Source organism: Microcaecilia unicolor, chromosome 1, assembly GCF_901765095.1.
Source record: "Microcaecilia unicolor chromosome 1, aMicUni1.1, whole genome shotgun sequence".
NCBI lineage: Eukaryota > Metazoa > Chordata > Amphibia > Gymnophiona > Siphonopidae > Microcaecilia > Microcaecilia unicolor.
The window spans coordinates 605,662,045-605,681,154 of NC_044031.1; the positions used below are offsets into that span (position 1 = coordinate 605,662,045).

At 42.0% G+C, this 19,110-nt stretch overlaps 1 protein-coding gene across 1 annotated transcript in view; it reads right to left on the bottom strand.

Moving 5' to 3' along the window:
* Positions 1-874: 874 nt before the first annotated feature.
* The window catches only part of GPR20 (G protein-coupled receptor 20), a 60,774-nt gene continuing 42,538 nt past the window's right edge, over positions 875-19,110 (bottom strand). The window contains exon 2 of the mRNA XM_030190218.1: positions 875-3,119. Coding sequence (XP_030046078.1) covers positions 2,025-3,116 — 1,092 coding nt within the window. The 5' untranslated portion in view covers positions 3,117-3,119 and the 3' untranslated portion in view covers positions 875-2,024. The remainder of the gene's footprint in view (positions 3,120-19,110) is intronic.

Below are 19,110 nucleotides of genomic sequence, written 5' to 3' on the forward strand. Positions count from 1 at the left end.
ATCGGCGATCCACACCGGGAGGCAGCCGACCTAGGATCATCACTGCTTATCCAACAATGATGTTGTTGAGTAATGGATTAAGATTGCTCTTTACAGAATATTGTTTTACAATGGATAATAACAGCACCTAACCTTTGGTGCATTTACTGAATCAGGCCCTATTCCATTTGCATGTACCATTACAGAACAACACTTAGGTGCCCTGCTTCAGTTTTGTGGGTAAGTGTGCATAAGTGCTAATATTCTGTACATTTACACGTGCAAGGGGTGTGAAAATGTGGCATCCAGATTTGCCCCTTATCCCCCTAATTCTATAAGGGGCCCTTTTACTAAGATGTGTAGGCACCTACACGTATAGAACAGGTGTCAAATTAGAACTGCCGCCTGGCTACCGCGTGCCCTAGGCAGTAATTCTAATTTTGACGCATGTCCAAAACGTGCGGCAGAAAATAATTTGTATTTTCTACTGTGTTGCGCTAACCAGGCAGTAATCAGCAGTGTGCACACACTGACAATTACCACCTGGTTAATGGGCGCGACCTTACTGCTTAGTCAATGGGTGATGATAAGGTCTCAGGCCCAAAATGGATGTGTGCTGATTTTTATTTTGCCGCACATCCATCTTCAGCAAAAAAAAAACCCTTTTTTGCAGGCGCGCTGAAAAATGGACCTGCACGCATCCAGTACATGCGCCTACACTAGCACAAGCCATTTTTTGGTGCGCCTTAGTAAAAGGGCCCCTAAGTCACCAAAAATTGTGCAAACAAATTTGGGCACATGCCTAATTTGTGTGCGCCATTTAATTGAATAATGAGCTAATTAGCACCAATAATTGGCTTTTAACAAGCAATTATTAGCACTAATTAGATTTAATTGACATTTATGCGTGTGAATGTATGTGTGCCTAAAATTTACAAGCGACCTGAAAAGGGGGTCACAGAAATGGGAGGATCATGGGCGTGACCGAGGTGTTCCTAGAATTAACACATAGAATAACAGCGATTTGGGCCTAATTTATGTGCGTACATTTACACTAAGTTTCAGTTGGTGCAAATGGATATGCCTAAAATTAGGCACTTTTCACTGGCATAAGCGCTATTCTGAAACTGCATATAATTGTCTTACATGCTATGCTTGACAAGCACTTTGATATCCTGTTTTGGATGTAAGGCAGTAGATAAAATGAAATAATGATCACTGTTGAATTTGCTGCAAAAACCTACAAAGCTATTATCAGGTTATACAGCCTCATAGTCTGTCTCTTCTTTTTACGAAGAAGTTGAGCTGCTAATTTTACACAGTTCCATTATTGATTAGGTTGAAAGAAGACCAGAGGTTTGTTGAGGACAACCTTCTTCTGACAACAGTAAGTAATGAAGATAAAACCAAAGTCAATTGTTAATGGCCTTCTGAATATATCTGTATTTCTTGCTTCATCTGCTTTCCTGGCAGTTCTAAGGAGTCTCGGGCCTCGTTCACAAATCCTCAATTTCTCTGTCAGTCAACATCACTGTGTTATTCTTATCCAACTGCATTGAAGTCTGCTGAAAATTGATAGCTCTGCTGGAACTGTGAGTCTTAAAATATCCAAGGAGCTGGAAGGCACAAAATTTGGCACAAAATTTTCAGTCTAGTAACACAACGGAATGAAGATTTTTACAGACTGGGAAGACTTCCCTCAGTAACCGCCCTCCCTGAACCAAACCACTGCTCAGTTCAACTTGTAAGTCCTCAGCTAGTCTGGCACTTGGTTATTACCTTACAAGAGGAAAGTAAAATATGACAATTAATTTGTCTATAACACAACTTAGTGAATGCTCTTATTTTAAATTGTACTATACAGCTCTATGTTTTCATGGTTACTAAGTCACCTTACAGTTTCTCTTTCCAAACAGAATTGGAGTAGTTTTCCATTAAAGAATACAATTATTGTTGCATTCATGACAACAAAAATAAATAGAAAAAAGGTAAGGAAGAGAGGTACTGAATATCATAGGTCCACTGTCCAGCAGCTGAGAAGTTAATCATATTTGTGTACTGTTGGGAACAGGCAGATTCGTAGGTGAACCTACTGCGTTGGAAATAGCTGTGATTGTACCTGATCCCTTGGAGCTCTTGTGCATGCTGACAATATCTCCACTGGCTTGCTCAGGTTCATGCTTTCTGAAGATGTTCTTCATGGTGGACTGAAAGTTGTTGGTAACAAAACAATAAACAATAGGGTCCATGCAGCTGTTGAGGCTACTCAGGGTCACAGTTACATGATAGACAATCAGGCTGACATCTCGAGGCATGGATGGGTTTATGCAGATGGCCATCTGAGTGACATGGAAGGGAGTGAAGCAGATGGTGAAGATGATGAGAACCGTGATGAGAAGTTGGACTGCTCGCATGCGCTTCTCCCGGCTTTGATTCATGAGATTTGATCTCGACAAAGCACACATGATTCTGAGAGTGAAGAAGGTAATGATGATGAGAGGCAGGAAGTACTCAAAGACTGTCAAGGCAAAAAGCTGGAAGAGGCAGAAAGATGGGTAGTTTATGGCAGCTGTCAGTATTGAGAATGTGAGGACAATGGCAAAAAGCCAAATGAAGACACAAATTCCTTTGGCATAGTTGGGATTTCTCCATTTGCGTGAGGCCTCCACTTGGACAATAGCCAGATAGCGGTCAACACAGATACATGTCAGAAAAAGAATACTACAATACATGTTCACAAAATAGCTGAAGATGTGAACATAAGAGCAGTTCAAGCACTTCCCACCACTGTAGTACAGAATGATACGTGTTGGCAAGGAGAGGCCAACCAGGAGGTCGGTAATAATCAGGTTGATAGTGTAAATGACAGAAGTCATTTTTGTCTTGGTACGAAAACAGAACACATAAATGGCCACACTATTCAACACAATACCCACGAAGAATATGATGGAGTTCGCTGCCACCAGGCCTATCCACAAGCTATAAAAGCTTTTGTACAATGTTTCATCCAGATGTGCCAGTTGGCGTAGATAAGGCTCATACTTAGCTGTGGGGGTGATGTTTTGTAGCAGAGATAAGGTTGTGTTTATGAAGGCAGGTTCCTGGGTGGAGGAGGTGTGCATAGTCAGTGCTTTCATAACCTGGAAAATAAAAGGAGCTATTTAAAGTCATAATATGTTTGCAAAGTCAATACAATCTAGCAGAAGAGCACTGGTTATAGATTTCCAAGACTAAAGATAATCACTGAAATAAATACAACCACTATCCTCGACATAAACCTCACCAGAAGACTTAACGCCATCAACATATGTACTGAGAAATTGGAGTTCTCTCTGTTACTAACAGATCTCAGTGTACTTGCACACATCAGAGATGGGAGAGTTAAGGGTGGGGAGCTTCTTCCCACTGAGAGATCACATTGTACCTACACACATCAGAAGGGGTTGAATGGAGGGGAGAACATCTGCACACCTCAGACTAGAGGAACCTCTTTCTCATTATAAAAGTATAACTCAGAGACAGTGGGATCTCTCATTAAATACAATACTAAGCACACACATACCTCAGACATAGAAGGAGGAAAACTCTCATCCCTTAAGTCTCGTCTCTATTCCGTCCCTCCCCCAATATCTTTCTTCTCTCGTTATCTTCTAAACACCCTCTTGTTCACTTTGTTCTTCATCTGGCAATCTTCTACTGATCCCTTCTGTTCCCTCCTTTCGTCTTTCTATTTCTAGAGAGGCTATCATTAGTTTTCATGGGCCTACCCTTTGGAACTCTCTCCCTCCTCAGATTCGTCTTGAAATATCATATCCCAAGTTTAAGTCCCTATTAAAAACTTTTTTTCTTTACAGAAGCCCCCCCCCTCCCATTTACTAATGCTTAGCTTGAATAATCTGCAGTAGGGCCCATTTTATTACTATGGGCCCTGCTGCAGATAACTCGAGCTAAGCTTTAGTAAACAAACCCCTAACTCGTGATTGTGTTTCCCCTTCCCTCATGTCGCCCAGTTCCCACCACAATTGTTGTTTTTTTTTTTTTTTAGAGATGTAAACCACATAGTTGCTTTCATAGGCAACTTGTGGTATAGCAAGCACTGAGTATAAATACAAAAAAATATTAAAACACTGGTTATTTGCCTAGCTCAGAGATAGAGCTATCAGCTCTAGGGAGGCAAAAAGCCAGTAACTCCACTCTGCATCCATTCCCTATGCTGACTGCTTCACCAATCCACTTTTACTTCCTTCCTCTCTGCCACTTTGGGCCATAGTAGCAAAATATAGAGCAGCTACAGTCTGGGGTCAAGAGATAAGGTAAGCTTATGGTCCTCTATATCCCTCCTGTGTGAAACAGAAACACTCAGCATAGAGAAAGTAAAACAAAAATAGAGAGAAATGACAGCAGATAAAGACCATATGGCCTATCCAGTTTGCCTATCCATATCAACTAATAAGCTCTGTAATCCTTTCCTCTCCCGAAGAGATTCTCTGTTCTGGTCCCATGCTTTCTTGAATTCAGATACAGTCCTCATTTTCACCACCTCTACTGGGAAGCTACTCTACCCTGCTTATAATCGAAATAGAAAAACGCCTATATTGTGACCTAAATCGGGAGATAGACGTTTATCTCACAAAAACGAATAAAGCGGTATAATCGAAAGCCGAATTTGGACGTTTTCAACTGCACTCCGTCGCGGATGCGGACAAAGTTGATGGGGGCATGTCGAAGGCATGGTGAAGGCGGAACTGGGGCTTGGTTATCGGCCGATCAGAGATGGGCACCTTTCGCCGATAATGGGAAAAAAATATGCGTTTTTAGCGAGAATTTAGGGCACTTTTCCTGGACCCTGTTTTTCCACGAATAAGACCCCAAAAAGTGCCCTAAATGACCAGATGACCACTGGAGGGAGTCGGGGATGACCTCCCCTGACTCCCCCAGTGGTCACAAACCCCCTCCCACCACAAAATATGCCGTTTCACAACTTTTTATTTTCACCCTCAAATGTCATACCCACCTCCCTGGCAGCAGTATGCAGGTCACTGGAGCAGTTATTAGGGGGTGCAGTGGACTTCAGGCAGGTGGACCCAGGCCCATCTCCCCCCCCCCCCACCTGTTACACTTATGCTGGTAAATGGGAGCCCTCCAAACCGCCCCCCAAACCCACTGTACCCACATGTAGGTGCCCCCCTTCACCCCTTAGGGCTATAGAAATGGTGTAGACTTGTGGGCAGTGGGTTTTGAGGGGGATTTGGGGGGCTCAACACCCAAGGGAAGGGTGCTATGCACCTGGGAGCTGGTTTACCTTGTTTTTTTTTTTTTGTAAAAGTGCTCCCTAGGTTGCCCGGTTGGTGTCCTGGCATGTGAGGGGGACCAGTGCACTACGAATCCTGGCCCCTCCCACGAATAAATGTCTTGGAGTTATTCGTTTTTGAGCTGGGCGCTTTCGGTTTCCATTATCGCTGAAAAACAAAAACGCCCAGCTCAAAAAAAGATAAATGTCCATGTTTTTCTAAAATACGCTTCGGTCCGCCCCTTCACAGACCCGTTCTCGGAGATAAACGTCCATGGAGATAGATGTTTCCGTTCGATTATGCCCCTTCACGTCTACCACCCTGAGTCTTTCCCCTTCATCCTATGCCTCCTAATTCAAGAGCTTCCTTTCATTGAAAGAGGCCTGCATCCTGTGCATTTATGCCATGGAGGTATTTAAGGAGCGTAGTTACCAATGTGGGCTACTGTTAAGACGTGTTATTTTACCGTTATCTCATGTTATTTTAGTACAAGTCCCATTTCATGCAGTGAGACCTAGTTACTAATAATGAAGGTCAACAGTAAAATAACACGTCTTAACAGTAGCCCACGTTGATAACTTACCCCCTAGATGTCTCTATCATGTCTTTTCTCTCCTGCATTTCTTCAAAAGTATATGTATTGAGATATTTACATCTATCCCTAAAGGTTTTATGATGAAGACCATGGACTATTATAGTAACAGCCCTCTAGACTGACTCCATCCTCTTTATGTATTTCTGAAGATGGGGTCTCTAGAATTGTACAGAGTACTTCAAATGAGCTTTTACTAGAGACTTAGGAGCAAAAAGTCCAACAGGTGATCTTGAAATCTTAATTAAGGTGAGAGATGCCGCTGTAAGATCCTGAGCTCTCTTTGACCCAAGGAATAGAAGAACTGAACTGGAAATGAAAGCTAAGTCTCTCTGCATATTTCTGTGATATGCAGCATAAAATGTATTGAACTTTTTCGGGATCTTGCCAGGTATTTGTGACCTGGATTGGCCACTGTTGGAAACAGGATGCTGGGCTAGATGGATCTTTGGTCTGTCCCAGTGTGGCAATATTTATGCACTTATGTACATAGTACATAGGGTTGAAAAAACCTCTAAGCAACTAAAAACTTTTTTTTTGTTTAAAAAGATTGGGTTAAGTCAATAATTGATGTGGAGTGGCATTTTCAATATGACATCTAAGTCCGACTTTGGACGTTTTACTCAAAACGTCAAGAATCTGAATAGTGAATATAGCTATTTTCAAAACAACAAAATGTATATTTTCTTTTTCTGAAAATGGCCTCATGCTAGATGTTTTTGTGCTCTGTGAGTTTATGTTTTTGGACCATTAACCCCCCCCCACCCCCCCCCCCCCCCCCCCCCCCCCCCCCCAAAGTGAAATGCACAAAATCAGGCCATTGGGATGTAGGAGGAGCCAGTCTTAGTAGACTGGCCACACAGACATCCCAGTAGAGCAGTGGGGCACCCTAGGGGGCATTGCAGTGTTCTTCACATAAAATCTCCCAGGCACACATCTTAACGTTACCCTCTTATACAGTATAGGGAGCCCTCTGAAACCCACCAAAATATTCAGCCCTCTGGAACCCACTAATATTCAGCACTATTTAACCATCTAGACCAACTGCTGACAGGTTAAATAGTGCTTAACCATCTATCTGTTGATATTCTGCAGGGGATAACTGGTTATCCCCACCCCCACCCCGCTGAGTATCCCCGGTTATCAGCTAGCGGATAGCTGGTTGTATCGTGCGATAGAACTGGCTATCAATTTTTAAACTGGGTTTAGCGCCATATTTGGCCACATCAAACAGTGGAATGTCTTTGGCCAGTTTAAAAAAGTAACATAGTAAATGATGGCAGATAAAGACCTGTATGGTCCATCCAATCTGCCCAACAAGATAAACTCATTTTACATGGTATGTGATACTTTACACCCGAGTTTGATTTGTCCTTGCCATTCTCAGGGTACAGACTGTAGAAGTCTGCCCAGCATTTTTCTTGTACTAAAAATTCTGAAGCTAATGTTGAAGCCCCTTAAAATTTACACTCCAGCCCATCCGTATCTATTCAGATATGGTTTGAGCATAATCAGCTAAGTCTGAATATTGACATAGCCGGTTATCATCAAACCGGCCAAAAATAAACCGGATATTCAATGCCAGTCACCCAAACCGGCCCGGCAATGAATATCCAAGCTTAGCTTAGCCAGTATAACTCCTGTGGTCTGAATATCCGCCCCATTGTACCCGAGTATATGCCACTATAACAGCCCTTATTTATTTATTTATTTATTTATGACATTTATGCCCCATATTATCTCAAAACTAACTCAGGTTCTATGTGGCTTACATTGAACGGAGTCGATTAAAAATACAGTTTCTAGTTTTCATTGAACGTATGATATATAGAATTCAAGTTATCCAGGTTATTAGCAATATAATTCATCTCCACCACTTGCACCAGGAAGCCGTTCCATGCATTCACCATGCTTTCCATGAAGACGTTTTCTCTCAGGTTACCCCTGAGTCTGTCCCCTTTCACCTTATTGTTCTTAATCACTTTCATAACTGCTAAATTCAATAGAATTATTTTTTTTTAATACTGTAATTATAACTTCTTTTGCAAAGGTTTTAAATTCAGTCAATCCATATTGTTCAAGACTTTCATTTACTGTACAGAAATTTTGCTTCATTGAAAATCTTGGAAAACTCTATACTGGGGAATGCACAATGCTGACATCCTATACTTTATTAGAACACTAGATGGCGCCAGAAGAAAATGTTTTACAAAATAATATGACTGTTTTGACAGCTTTGGACCTGCGGAAAGAAATGTTACTTAGTTTTTGCAGGCTTTTGGGGCTCTCATAGGTGTCATCTTCAGGTATCTCCGTAGCCAGAGGCATGGGAGTTTGTATCCAAAGAAACACTTTTAAAAAAAATCCTGAAAAAAGTGAGGTAAATCCAACCCTCTCCCCCTTTATCTTTCCTGGAGCCAGCTAGTACAACAACAAAGCCAAAAAACAAATTTGCGTTGGAGTCTTTTAATACAACTGATTGCAATAATAAGAGAATCTTACCATATATACAGACAGTTGGGTATGTGGGCTAAGTTTATCCATTTCACTAATCCCATGTACAAATGTGAGCCAGAAGGCACATAGGAGGCTTTTTAGTAGTGGTAAGCCCAATGCGGGCTTACTGCTCACTAAAAAGGAAACACAACTGGGCTACTGCAGCAGCTCAGTGGTAGTTCCCACCCCCCAGAGCGCGCCATTTCCCGCGCTACAAAAAATATTTTAATTTTTGTAGCACCGGTGTGTACCCGGCAGTAATCAGGCAGTGCTGCGCGCTGCACGGTTACCACTGGGGTAGCGCAGGAGCCCTTACCGCCACCTCAATGGGCGGTGGTAAGTGCTCCCATCCGAAAAGGGCACGCGGCAAGTGCTTCACATGCTGCACATCAATTTCGTTAAAAAACCCCTGCCTTTTACCCACTGTGGTAAAAAGGGGCCTTGGCACATGTCAAAAACATACACTGATGCCAGCTCAGGCCCTCTTTTACTACAGCTTTGTAAAAGGTCCCCATAAAGTTGAATTTTACAACAGGGCACTAGATTACTAGTGTAATAGGCCAGATATGTGCTCAGTTTTAAAAAAAAAATTTTTCATAAACTTATTACAAGAACTTATTCCAGAAGATGAGAGAGAACAATTCAAATATCTTAAAAGAGAAAAAAAATAATCTTTTACATAAGAATAAAAGCAAGTCATTTACCCCTAAATTCTATATATAGCACTAAGAATTATGTGTGCAAATTTGGGTTTGCATCCAATTGGCATGGGAAATAACAAGCAATTAGTGTCAATAATTGGGTGTTAATTATCTGCACTAATTGGCATTCACGTTTGCATTTTTAGTCACCGAGACCTGTGCATCAATTTTACACATGGATCTAAAAAGGAGGCGCGACCATAGGAGAGTCGGGGGCAGCTCAGGGGTGTTCCTTCAATTTATGTGTAGTGTTACAGAATAAGGGGGATTTGTGCCTTGTTTAGGCCCGAGGATTTACATCAGGGTTTGACTGGTGTACATCCTTACGTCTAAAGTTTTGCGCGGATCCCGGTACTAAGTGCTTTTCTATAAACAGCATCTAACTTTGTGCACTGTTTATAGTTTAGCGCTCACTGTGGGGGGTTTTTGTCAGCACTGATATTTTGATGCCATTATAGAATTTGGTTGTTAGTCCACTTCTAAGGATCGTATTAGAAAACCAAATTTCAGATTCAGGAAAAATGAATGAAAATTATAATAAGGGTCAGGATTATATTTAAATCTAAGTATTCCTATTTCTCCAAAACACAGAGAGGACTACTAAGCAATATTATCCTAAAGAACAGAGATGGCAGGAGGATGGGAGGGGAAAAATAATCCAAATCAATATACCACCCAAATTGTGTAAAAAAGAGGAAAATTCCACCTGTTCAATGTCAATGGAAAAAAGTCCTCCGTGACAAAATACAAAAACAGGGGGACTTAGACTCTGAAAGAAATCACCATCATAGGCCATAAAAAACTCCATGATTTACATAAGATATATGGGACTCAAAACCCTCATATTATCAATGTCCATAATCAATTAAATAAATAAATAAATAGCAAAACACTAAATTAAGGCTTAGAAACATACAAAAACATGCTAAAAATACCTAGCTTAGAGAGCACTTGTGGTGAAATCTAGTGACTATAAAGCTGAAGGCATTATGTGCTGAAAAGCAAATGGCAGTTTAACAGTTGCGCCACTCCCGACAGGAGCTATTCCCAGTGTCACTGTATGGGCCATGTGTTATACATGCATGGCTCAATCTTTGAGAAGAGCATATGCTACTGGCAGGGAAGATGAGAAGTCCATGAGTACGATATTGAACAAAAGACAGAGTATAGACTTTGCCATCCAGCTTTATCATCAATCAGAGATGGGCCTTTCTGCTACTTTATTAAATGATGTTTAGATTTCGTTAAACTCTATCTTCTTTTTCACCTATTTTTAGATATACGAGAAAAGTGAGAAATAGGTTTAATTTGCTCTGAATGAACATAAATCTTGTTATTTCTAGATCTGTGATTAATCTTATGAGCAGTTTGTCTCGTCTCCTTACCAAAGTATGAACTGTATGTTGTTTAAATTAAGTTTCTTTTCTAAATTTTGTAGACTTTGTATTTACACTATTTGATGTATAATGAGACCACCCTATTTGAATTCTAAACACAAAAATTCAATAAACATTGAAAAAGAGGTTAACTAAAAAGGGCTAAAAGCATTTCATGGGCCTGTTAATGCACAAAAGCATGGTGATGCCAATAGAGGCCCTGATACATCAGCCTCTTGCTGCCACCACTCAGCCCTGAGGTAAGAGATGCATCTACTGTGTCAATGCAGAGACAATATCCATCTCCAACTGAGTAGGAGTAGCCCTGGACCCCTAAGCAGAGACATCTGGAGGAGCCTTTCATGTCAACTGAAGTAGGTTGGAGATAGCAGCTAGAGTTCACGGGGACACTGAAGCTCCTGGGTGTTTCAGGGGAGCAGGATGTTCTCCCTGTCCTTTGGGGGCAATTTTAAAGTTACAGTACATTGCATTGCTTCTTATATTCTGCAGCTACTCAAAGAGTTCTGTGCAGATCACAAAGAAAAGCAGAACAGGCTGTAACTGGGAACTAACAATAAAATTGTCCATAGCAATCACTAGATAACAAATTCCAACAAAATTAATAAAAACGTCTAGAAGTTCAATAAATTAACTCAAAGAACATTTGAAGCAGCACCAATATAGAATTTGATTAAAATTCACTGATCTTTTAAGAATTTCTTAACAAGAAAAGATTTTAATGATTTCCTAAATTCAGGATAGTTACGAATCCTTCTAAGATGGGATGGAAGAGAGGTCCACATTGTTTATCCCTGATAAACAAGACTAGCAGAAAAAAAAGGTTTTATATATGCTAGGATTAGGAAAATGAAGACGCAACTTATCTCAAGGGCCTCTCTCTTTGGCAATAGTCGGAACCCAATTTGACAAGTAGGCTGGAGCCAGTCCATAAAGGATTTTGTAGACCATGATGCAAACTTTAAAATGGACACAAGCTTCCTCTGGCAACCAATGTAGATCCAATAGTAAAGGAGATTTGAACAGATAGAATACTGTTTTCATGTTGAAATGGGCTCTTCCAAAATTGATCAACAAGTACAGAAGAAACCAATCCCTTTGCGCAGGTCACACCAAGCAGGCAAAACAGCGAAAGAGACAAAAAAGATGATGAAAAACAACCAACGGACTCTAAGAGTTCACATCAGAAATTTATTCCACAATAAGTGCTGGACTCGACACGAATCGTGTTTTGGCCGCAGAGGCCTGCCTCAGGAGTCCCTGTGGTTTACAAATGTTGAAATTTCTTAAAGTGTTTGATCGTCTGCGAATGGGGAACCAAACAGAAATCTGAACCATCTCAGATATGCAGAAACAGTATACAGGTATACATAGCAATCAAGTGTGTCTCCTTTGCTGTTTTGCCTGCTTGCTCTTGCAAAATTGTCCAGGGATATGTGCACGCACACAACAGGTGCACAAAATATATGGCTTTGATTTTATAACCTGATGCCTAAGTGAGACATCCAAAAAGGTGCCTATTTTGTAAACATAGATGCCTTGATCAAATAGGCTCCCAGAGCCAATCCCAACTCTGCACAAATGCCAAAGTCTAAATTGACATATCTTGTAAAAGGTCCAAATGTGTGAGTGTACTCATTCCCCCGATATTTAAAACCATTTAACCAGCTAGGAACAACTCCTGGCCAATCATAGTAACATAGTAAATGATGGCAGAAAAAGACCTGTATGGTCCATCCAGTCTGCCCAACAAGATAAACTCATTTTACATGGTATGTGATACTTTATATGTATACCCGAGTTTGATTTGTCCTTGCCTTTCTCAGGGCACAGACTGTAGAAGTTTGCCCAGTACTGTTCTTGTACTAAGTTCTGAAGCTAACATCGAAGCCCCTTAAAATTTACACTCCAGCCCATCCCTATCTATTCAGTCACGATCAGGGCGTAGACCGTAGAAGTCTGCCTAGCTCCCGATTTGTTTCCAATTACCGGCATCGCCATCCAATCTCCACTAAGATTCCACGGAACCATTCCTTCTAAACAGGATTCCTTTGTGTTTATCCCACGCATGTTTGAATTCCATTACCATTTTCATCTCCACCATCTCCCGCGGGAGGGCATTCCACATATCCACCACCCTCTCCGTGAAAAAATACTTCCTGACATTAGTTCTACCACCTTCCCGTCTCCGGAAAAGGTTTGTTTGAACGTCTGTATCATATCACCCCTATTTCTCCTTTCCTCCAAGGTATGCATGTTCAGGTCTGCAAGTCTCTCCTCGTACGGTTTGCAACGCAAATCCCATACCGTTTTCATAGCTTTTCTTTGCACCGTTTCCAGTCTTTTTACATCTTTAGCAAGATACGGCCTCCAAAACTGAACACAATACTCCAAGTGGGGTCTCACCAATGGCACTTAGGGGCCGTTTTTCCAAAGCAGCGGTAAGCCCACCGTGGGCTTACCGAGTGGGAATCCAGAACTACCGCTGGCCCAATGTAGGTGCCGGCAGTAGTTCCACCCCCAGCGTGCAGCATTTCTGGCGCTAGTGGTAATATTAAAAAAAAATTTTCCACAGGAAAGAAAGACTTCCCTTTTACCTGCTGTGGTAAAAGGAGGCCTCAGCTCGTGTGAAAAACATGTGCCAATGCCAACGCAGGCCCTTTTGCACAGCTTGGTAAAAGGGCCCCGTAGCGCATAACTCAAAAGAGGGCAAGGCCTTGGTCGGGGCATGGTAGGTATGAGCATTCATTAAAGATGTGCACAGTATTATAGAATTCAATGGATCTGCACCTAACTTACATAAGTACATAAGTAATGCCATACTGGGAAAAGACCAAAGGTCCATCAAGCCCAGCATCCTGTCCCTGACAGCGGCCAATCCAGGTCAAGGGCACCTGGCAAGCTACCCAAACATACAAACATTTTATAAAAGTTATTTCCGAAATTGTGGATTTTTCCCAAGTCCATTTAGTATCGGTCTATGGACTTGTCCTTTAGGAAACCGTCCAACCCCTTTTTAAACTCTGCCAAGATAACCGCATTCACTATGTTCTCCGGCAACGAATTCCAGAGTTTAATTACGCGTTGGGTGAAGAAAATTTTTCTCCTATTTCTTTCCGAGCACTCTACCAAAACCCTCATCCACACTCTTGTCACCTCTCGTTTAGACTACTGCAATCTGCTTCTTGCTGGCCTCCCACTTAGTCACCTCTCCCCCCTCCAGTCGGTTCAAAACTCTGCTGCCCGTCTCGTCTTCCGCCAGGGTCGCTTTACTCATACTACCCCTCTCCTCAAGACCCTTCACTGGCTCCCTATCCGTTCAAACTTCTTCTACTAACCTATAAATGTATTCACTCTGCTGCTCCCCAGTATCTCTCCACACTCGTCGCTCCCTACACCCCTTCCCGTGCACTCCACTCCATGGATAAATCCTTCTTATCTGTTCCCTTCTCCACTACTGCCAACTCCAGACTTCGTGCCTTCTGTCTCGCTGCACCCTACGCTTGGAATAAACTTCCTGAGCCCCTACGTCTTGCCCCATCCTTGGCCACCTTTAAATCTAGACTGAAAGCCCACCTCTTTAACATTGCTTTTGACTCGTAACCACTTGTAACCACTCGCCTCCACCTACCCTCCTCTCTTCCTTCCTGTTCACATTAATTGATTTGATTTGCTTACTTTATTTATTTTTTGTCTATTAGATTGTAAGCTCTTTGAGCAGGGACTGTCTTTCTTCTATGTTTGTGCAGCGCTGCGTACGCCTTGTAGCGCTATAGAAATGCTAAATAGTAGTAGTAGTAGTAAATTTACTACACTGTAGTTTCATGCCAGGATTTACACCAGGTTTCAGTTGGTATAAATCCTTGCGCCCAAGATTTGGCATGGAAACTGGCTCTAAGCACTATCTATAAATGACGCCTAACTCGGAAGAGTGCTTATAGAATAGCGCTCTGTGCGGATTATTTTTGGCACCATTTACTGAATCTAGTCCTATATATGGGTATATCAAGCCTTTTAAATAAATAAATAAAATACCCAGATAGCATTAGTTATAGATGTCGAGACTGTTGCTGATGAAAACGTAAGAATAGCCATACTGGGTCAGACCAATGATCCATCTAGCCAAGCATCCTGCTTCCAGCAGTGGCCAATCCAGGTCACAATACCTAGCAGAAACCCAATTAGCAGCAAAATTCCATGCTACCAATCCCGGGGCAAGCAGTGGTTTCCCCCATGTCCATCTTAATAACAGACTATGGACTTTTCCTCCAAGAACTTTTCCAAACCTTTTTTAAACCCAGAAACGCTAACTACTATTACCACATCCTCCAGGAACAAGTTCCAGAGCTTAACTATTCTTTGAGTGAAAAAATATTTCCTCCTACTTGTTTTAAATGCATCTCCACATAATTTCATTGAGTGTCCCTTGGTCTTTGTACTTTTTGAATGAGTGAAAAATGGATTCACCTCCACCTACTCCACATCACTCGGGATTTTGTAGACCTCAATCATATTCCCCCTCAGCTGTTTCATTTCCAAGCTAAATAGCCCTAATCTCTTTAGCCTTTACTCATATGGGAGCAGTTCCATCCCCTCTATCATTCTGGTCGCTCTTCTTTGAACCTTTTCTAATTCCGCTATATCTTTTTTGAGATACGGTGACCAGAACTGAACACAGTACTCAAGGTGTGGTTGCACCATGGAGTGATACAGAGGCATTATAATATATTTGGTCTTATTTTACATCCCTCTCCTAATAATTCCTAGCATCCTGTTTTGTTTTGTTTTTTTGGCTACTGTCCCACACTGGGCAGATTTCAGCATATTGTCTACAATGACACCTAGGTCTTTTTCTTGAGTGTTGACTCCTAAAGTGGACCCTAGAATCATATAACTTTATTCTTCCCAATGTGCATCACTTTGCATTTGTCTACATTAAAATTCACCTGCCATTTGGATGCCCAGACTTCCAGTTTCATATGCAATTTTTCACACTCCACACGCATTTTGACAACTTTAGACCAATACACCTTTCTTGTGTCCAAAATAAATTTGGTTCAAGTAACAGTAAGGAGAACCAGCATTTTCTGGCTGAACTGTTATTTTCTTTTGTGAAGTAACTGGATTCCCTTATTTTATCATCCTCACTTTAATATTCCCTTATCTCTTGTTTGTCTGTCCTAATTAGATTGTAAGCTCTGTCGAGAGCAGGGATTGTCTCTTCTTGTTCAAGTGTACAGTGCTGCGTACGTCTAGTAGTGCTTTAGAAATGATAAGTAGTAGTAGTAGTAGTAATTCCTGGGAGTAGTTTATAGACAGAACAAGTGGGAAGCCAGATACAGGAGATCAGTGACTCCATTACTTTCACTGGTCTCACATCTTGTTTTTTGTGCCAGGCCAATGCCAAGCGGGGGGTTTGATGCCTTTTCCCCAGACATTGACCTGCAATAGTTGAAAATGTTCTGGTGTACCTACAGCACCAAAGGGCAGTCTCTCTGCTTTACCAAGTTTCATATTAAATGATCAAATCAGTTAAAAATAAAGCAACTTGTGAGGAATACTGCCTTTTAAGGTATCATTTCAGCTTAAGAGCTTTCTGCGTTTACTTTAAATCTTGATATTTTTGGCAGGCACACATGGTGGTTCCTGTCTACTTTGCTAGATGATCCAAGCGGTACCCTGCAACAGAATTTCAAGGCCAGGTTTTGTGCATTTCTCAGAGATTTACAGTGACTTTAACTGAGTTCCACACTAACTCAACAGGCAATTAGCATCATCTGTATACAACTCAGTTTTCCACAGAAGTGCCATGGATATCAGCACAACACGTTGCATGAGATTCGGGCACAATAGAGGAAGCACGTTAAATGTAAACCAAGCAAGTAATTGAATAGAGATGACACTTTCATAATGCTAATAATAAATACATTTTTTTTGGCCCAGTGGTTTCTTTCCCTCAAATCCAGCATGGGGGAACTGAGGCTGATGCTGGACAGACTTCTATGGTCTGTGCCCCGCACATGACAAAAGAGTGAAAGAAGATTTGGTCTTTCCAGCATTGGGGGAATCAAGGCTGATGCCAGACAGACTTCTATGGACTGATTCTCGCAAATGGCAAAAAAGACAGGTGAAGCTTTGGCAACTTCAGTGTTGTAGATCACTTTATTATCACCTGCTGTGAGTGCAGCTCCGGGGGGGGGGGGGGGGGGGGGGGGGGGGGGAGACATCTTGACTGGCAAGTTGAATACTGTCAGTAATACTTGGAGTCTTGGTTATAACCACATATCATCCCCATTATATTTGGCTGCCTATGTGGTTGGCATGCTGGAGACTTGACAACCAGCATTTAAGCATGGGTGACTCAGTCCTGCACAGTGTGGTGGGTGCAGCTCTGACCACCTTGTTGGGCAGACTGGATGGACCGTGTGGATCTTTATTGTTGGGCAGGCTGGATGGACCGTGTGGGTCTTTATCTGCCATCATTTACTGTGTTACTGTGTTTCTCCTCTTTTATATTTCCAGCCCTATAGGAATAAGGCTGGGATCTGGCTCACATCTTTTTCAGTAGTAGCTCAAGGTGAGTTACATTCAGGTACACTGGATATTTCTCTGTCCCAGGAGGACTCACAATCTAAGTTTGTACCTGAGGCAATGGAGGGTTAAGTGACTTGCCCAAGATCACAAGGAGCAGCTGCAGGATTTGAACCGGCCACCTCTGGATTGCAAGACTGGTGCTCTAACCACTAGGCCACTCCTCCACTCCACTCTTTGTTTAACATTCTCTTAAAACTCCACTTGCCTAGTTATTGCAGTCCCTGGCCAAACACTATGACTCCTTCCAGAACTCTAGATCACTACCGCAGTTGTTCACTATTCACGTTTGGAATTACTTGAGGTAGAACCAGTATTGTCTTAAAGCAGGAGAGTGTGGAAAAGAAAGAAACAGTAAGATCTATGCAACTGGCGAACTTGAGCAGCCACTTATGACATGAAGTCATTACTGGATTATTGCATCAACAGGAAAGAGACAAGGAAGATAAAAACACGTATCCTGAACAATGGCTTAGCTATGGGTGGGCCTGGGTGGGCACAGGCCCACCCAGCTGCAGCACCACACTGCTTTCTTCCCCCTCTCCTCCGCAGCATCCTGGCATCTGCACTCTGGTCTCTGAACCCCTTCCCTCCCCGGTGTCAGTATAGGTGTCCTCGGCGCCTTCAGTGATTCATTCATGCTGCTTGCGCTGGCCCGCAGACTTCCATCTGCCTCATTCCACCAGACAGGAAATAGGCAATGACATCAGCGAGGGTGGGACATGGCAGATGGAAGCCTGCACCAAGGATGCCTATACTAACATCGGGGAGGGACATAGTTCAGAGACAGGAGCGCAGATGCCGGGATGCTGCAGAGGAGAGGGAGAAGATGTTGGGTAGGTGAAAAAAAAATCCTCTTAGGTTCTTGAAAAAAAATATCTCTGAGAAGATATTTGTGGTGTGTGGTTGGGAGGGAGGGGGCACATGCGCGTGGAAGGGCCCATCCAAAATACCGAGTCTGGCTACACCTTTGATCCTGAAACATACACACACACACACACACATCATTCTGTCTCTCCAGTCAAGTCCCCAGTGAAGAAAATTTCTAGAGGACAGGGAACAGAAAAAAAATTGCTGAATGGTAGGTTGATTCCAAATGTGGAGGGACAATGCAAAAGCGGAGGACTGTATATCACTACATCAGAAGAAACCAGCAAAAGGAGTAGTGTGATCAGCAGCGCTCTCCCCCCCAAAAAACAGCAGGACGAGGAATGCAATGAATAATATCTTTATTCTTCAGGACCCAACACAGTGCTGTGTTTCGGCATAAAGCCTACATCAGGGGTCTATAAACAATGGACATACATTAAAAACATAAATGTAATCTGACATGTGAATGGAATGAATGTAAAATAAGACCAAATATATTATAATGCCTTCACTTTTAAGCATTCACTATTGGTTCACAATTAAAAACTATGAAACTATTGCAATTCTTTTCTTATTGTTTCATAGTTTTTAATTGTGAACCACTTTGATTTTTCAATTGGAAGGCAGTATATCAAGTCTTATTAAGTACTAAACATTCATGGACCCTGTATCTGGTTGCAATAAGTGGGATACCCTCTGTGCTGAAGTTGTGAATGCTGAGGATTGGACCATGTGAGAACTGAGCCAACATGCTGGCCCCAATAATGAATGCTTAAAAGTGAAGTCTGTTTTTATAATTTATTTATTTAATGGGATTTAGTAACTGCCTTTATGAAGTAATTCACCCAAGGTGATGTACAGCAGGTATAGTTTAACATAAAAGGATAAATTAGATCTTACTTGCTAATTTGCTTTCCTTTAGTCCCTCTGGACTGGCCCAGGAAATGACTGATGGGTTGTGCACGCCTACCAGAAGGTGGAGACTGAGAATTCTGATAGCCAATAAGAGCTCTGCCCCACTTGAGGTAGAACCAGTACTGTCTTAAATCAGGAGAGCGTGGAAAAGAAAGAAACAGTAATATATGTGCAATTGGCGAACTTCAGCAGCCACTTATGACATGTAGTTCTCATTACTGGATTGTAGACACAAAAGTCCACGTATTTCAAAAGTTCTTTTTTGTTTGTTTTCTTTTCTA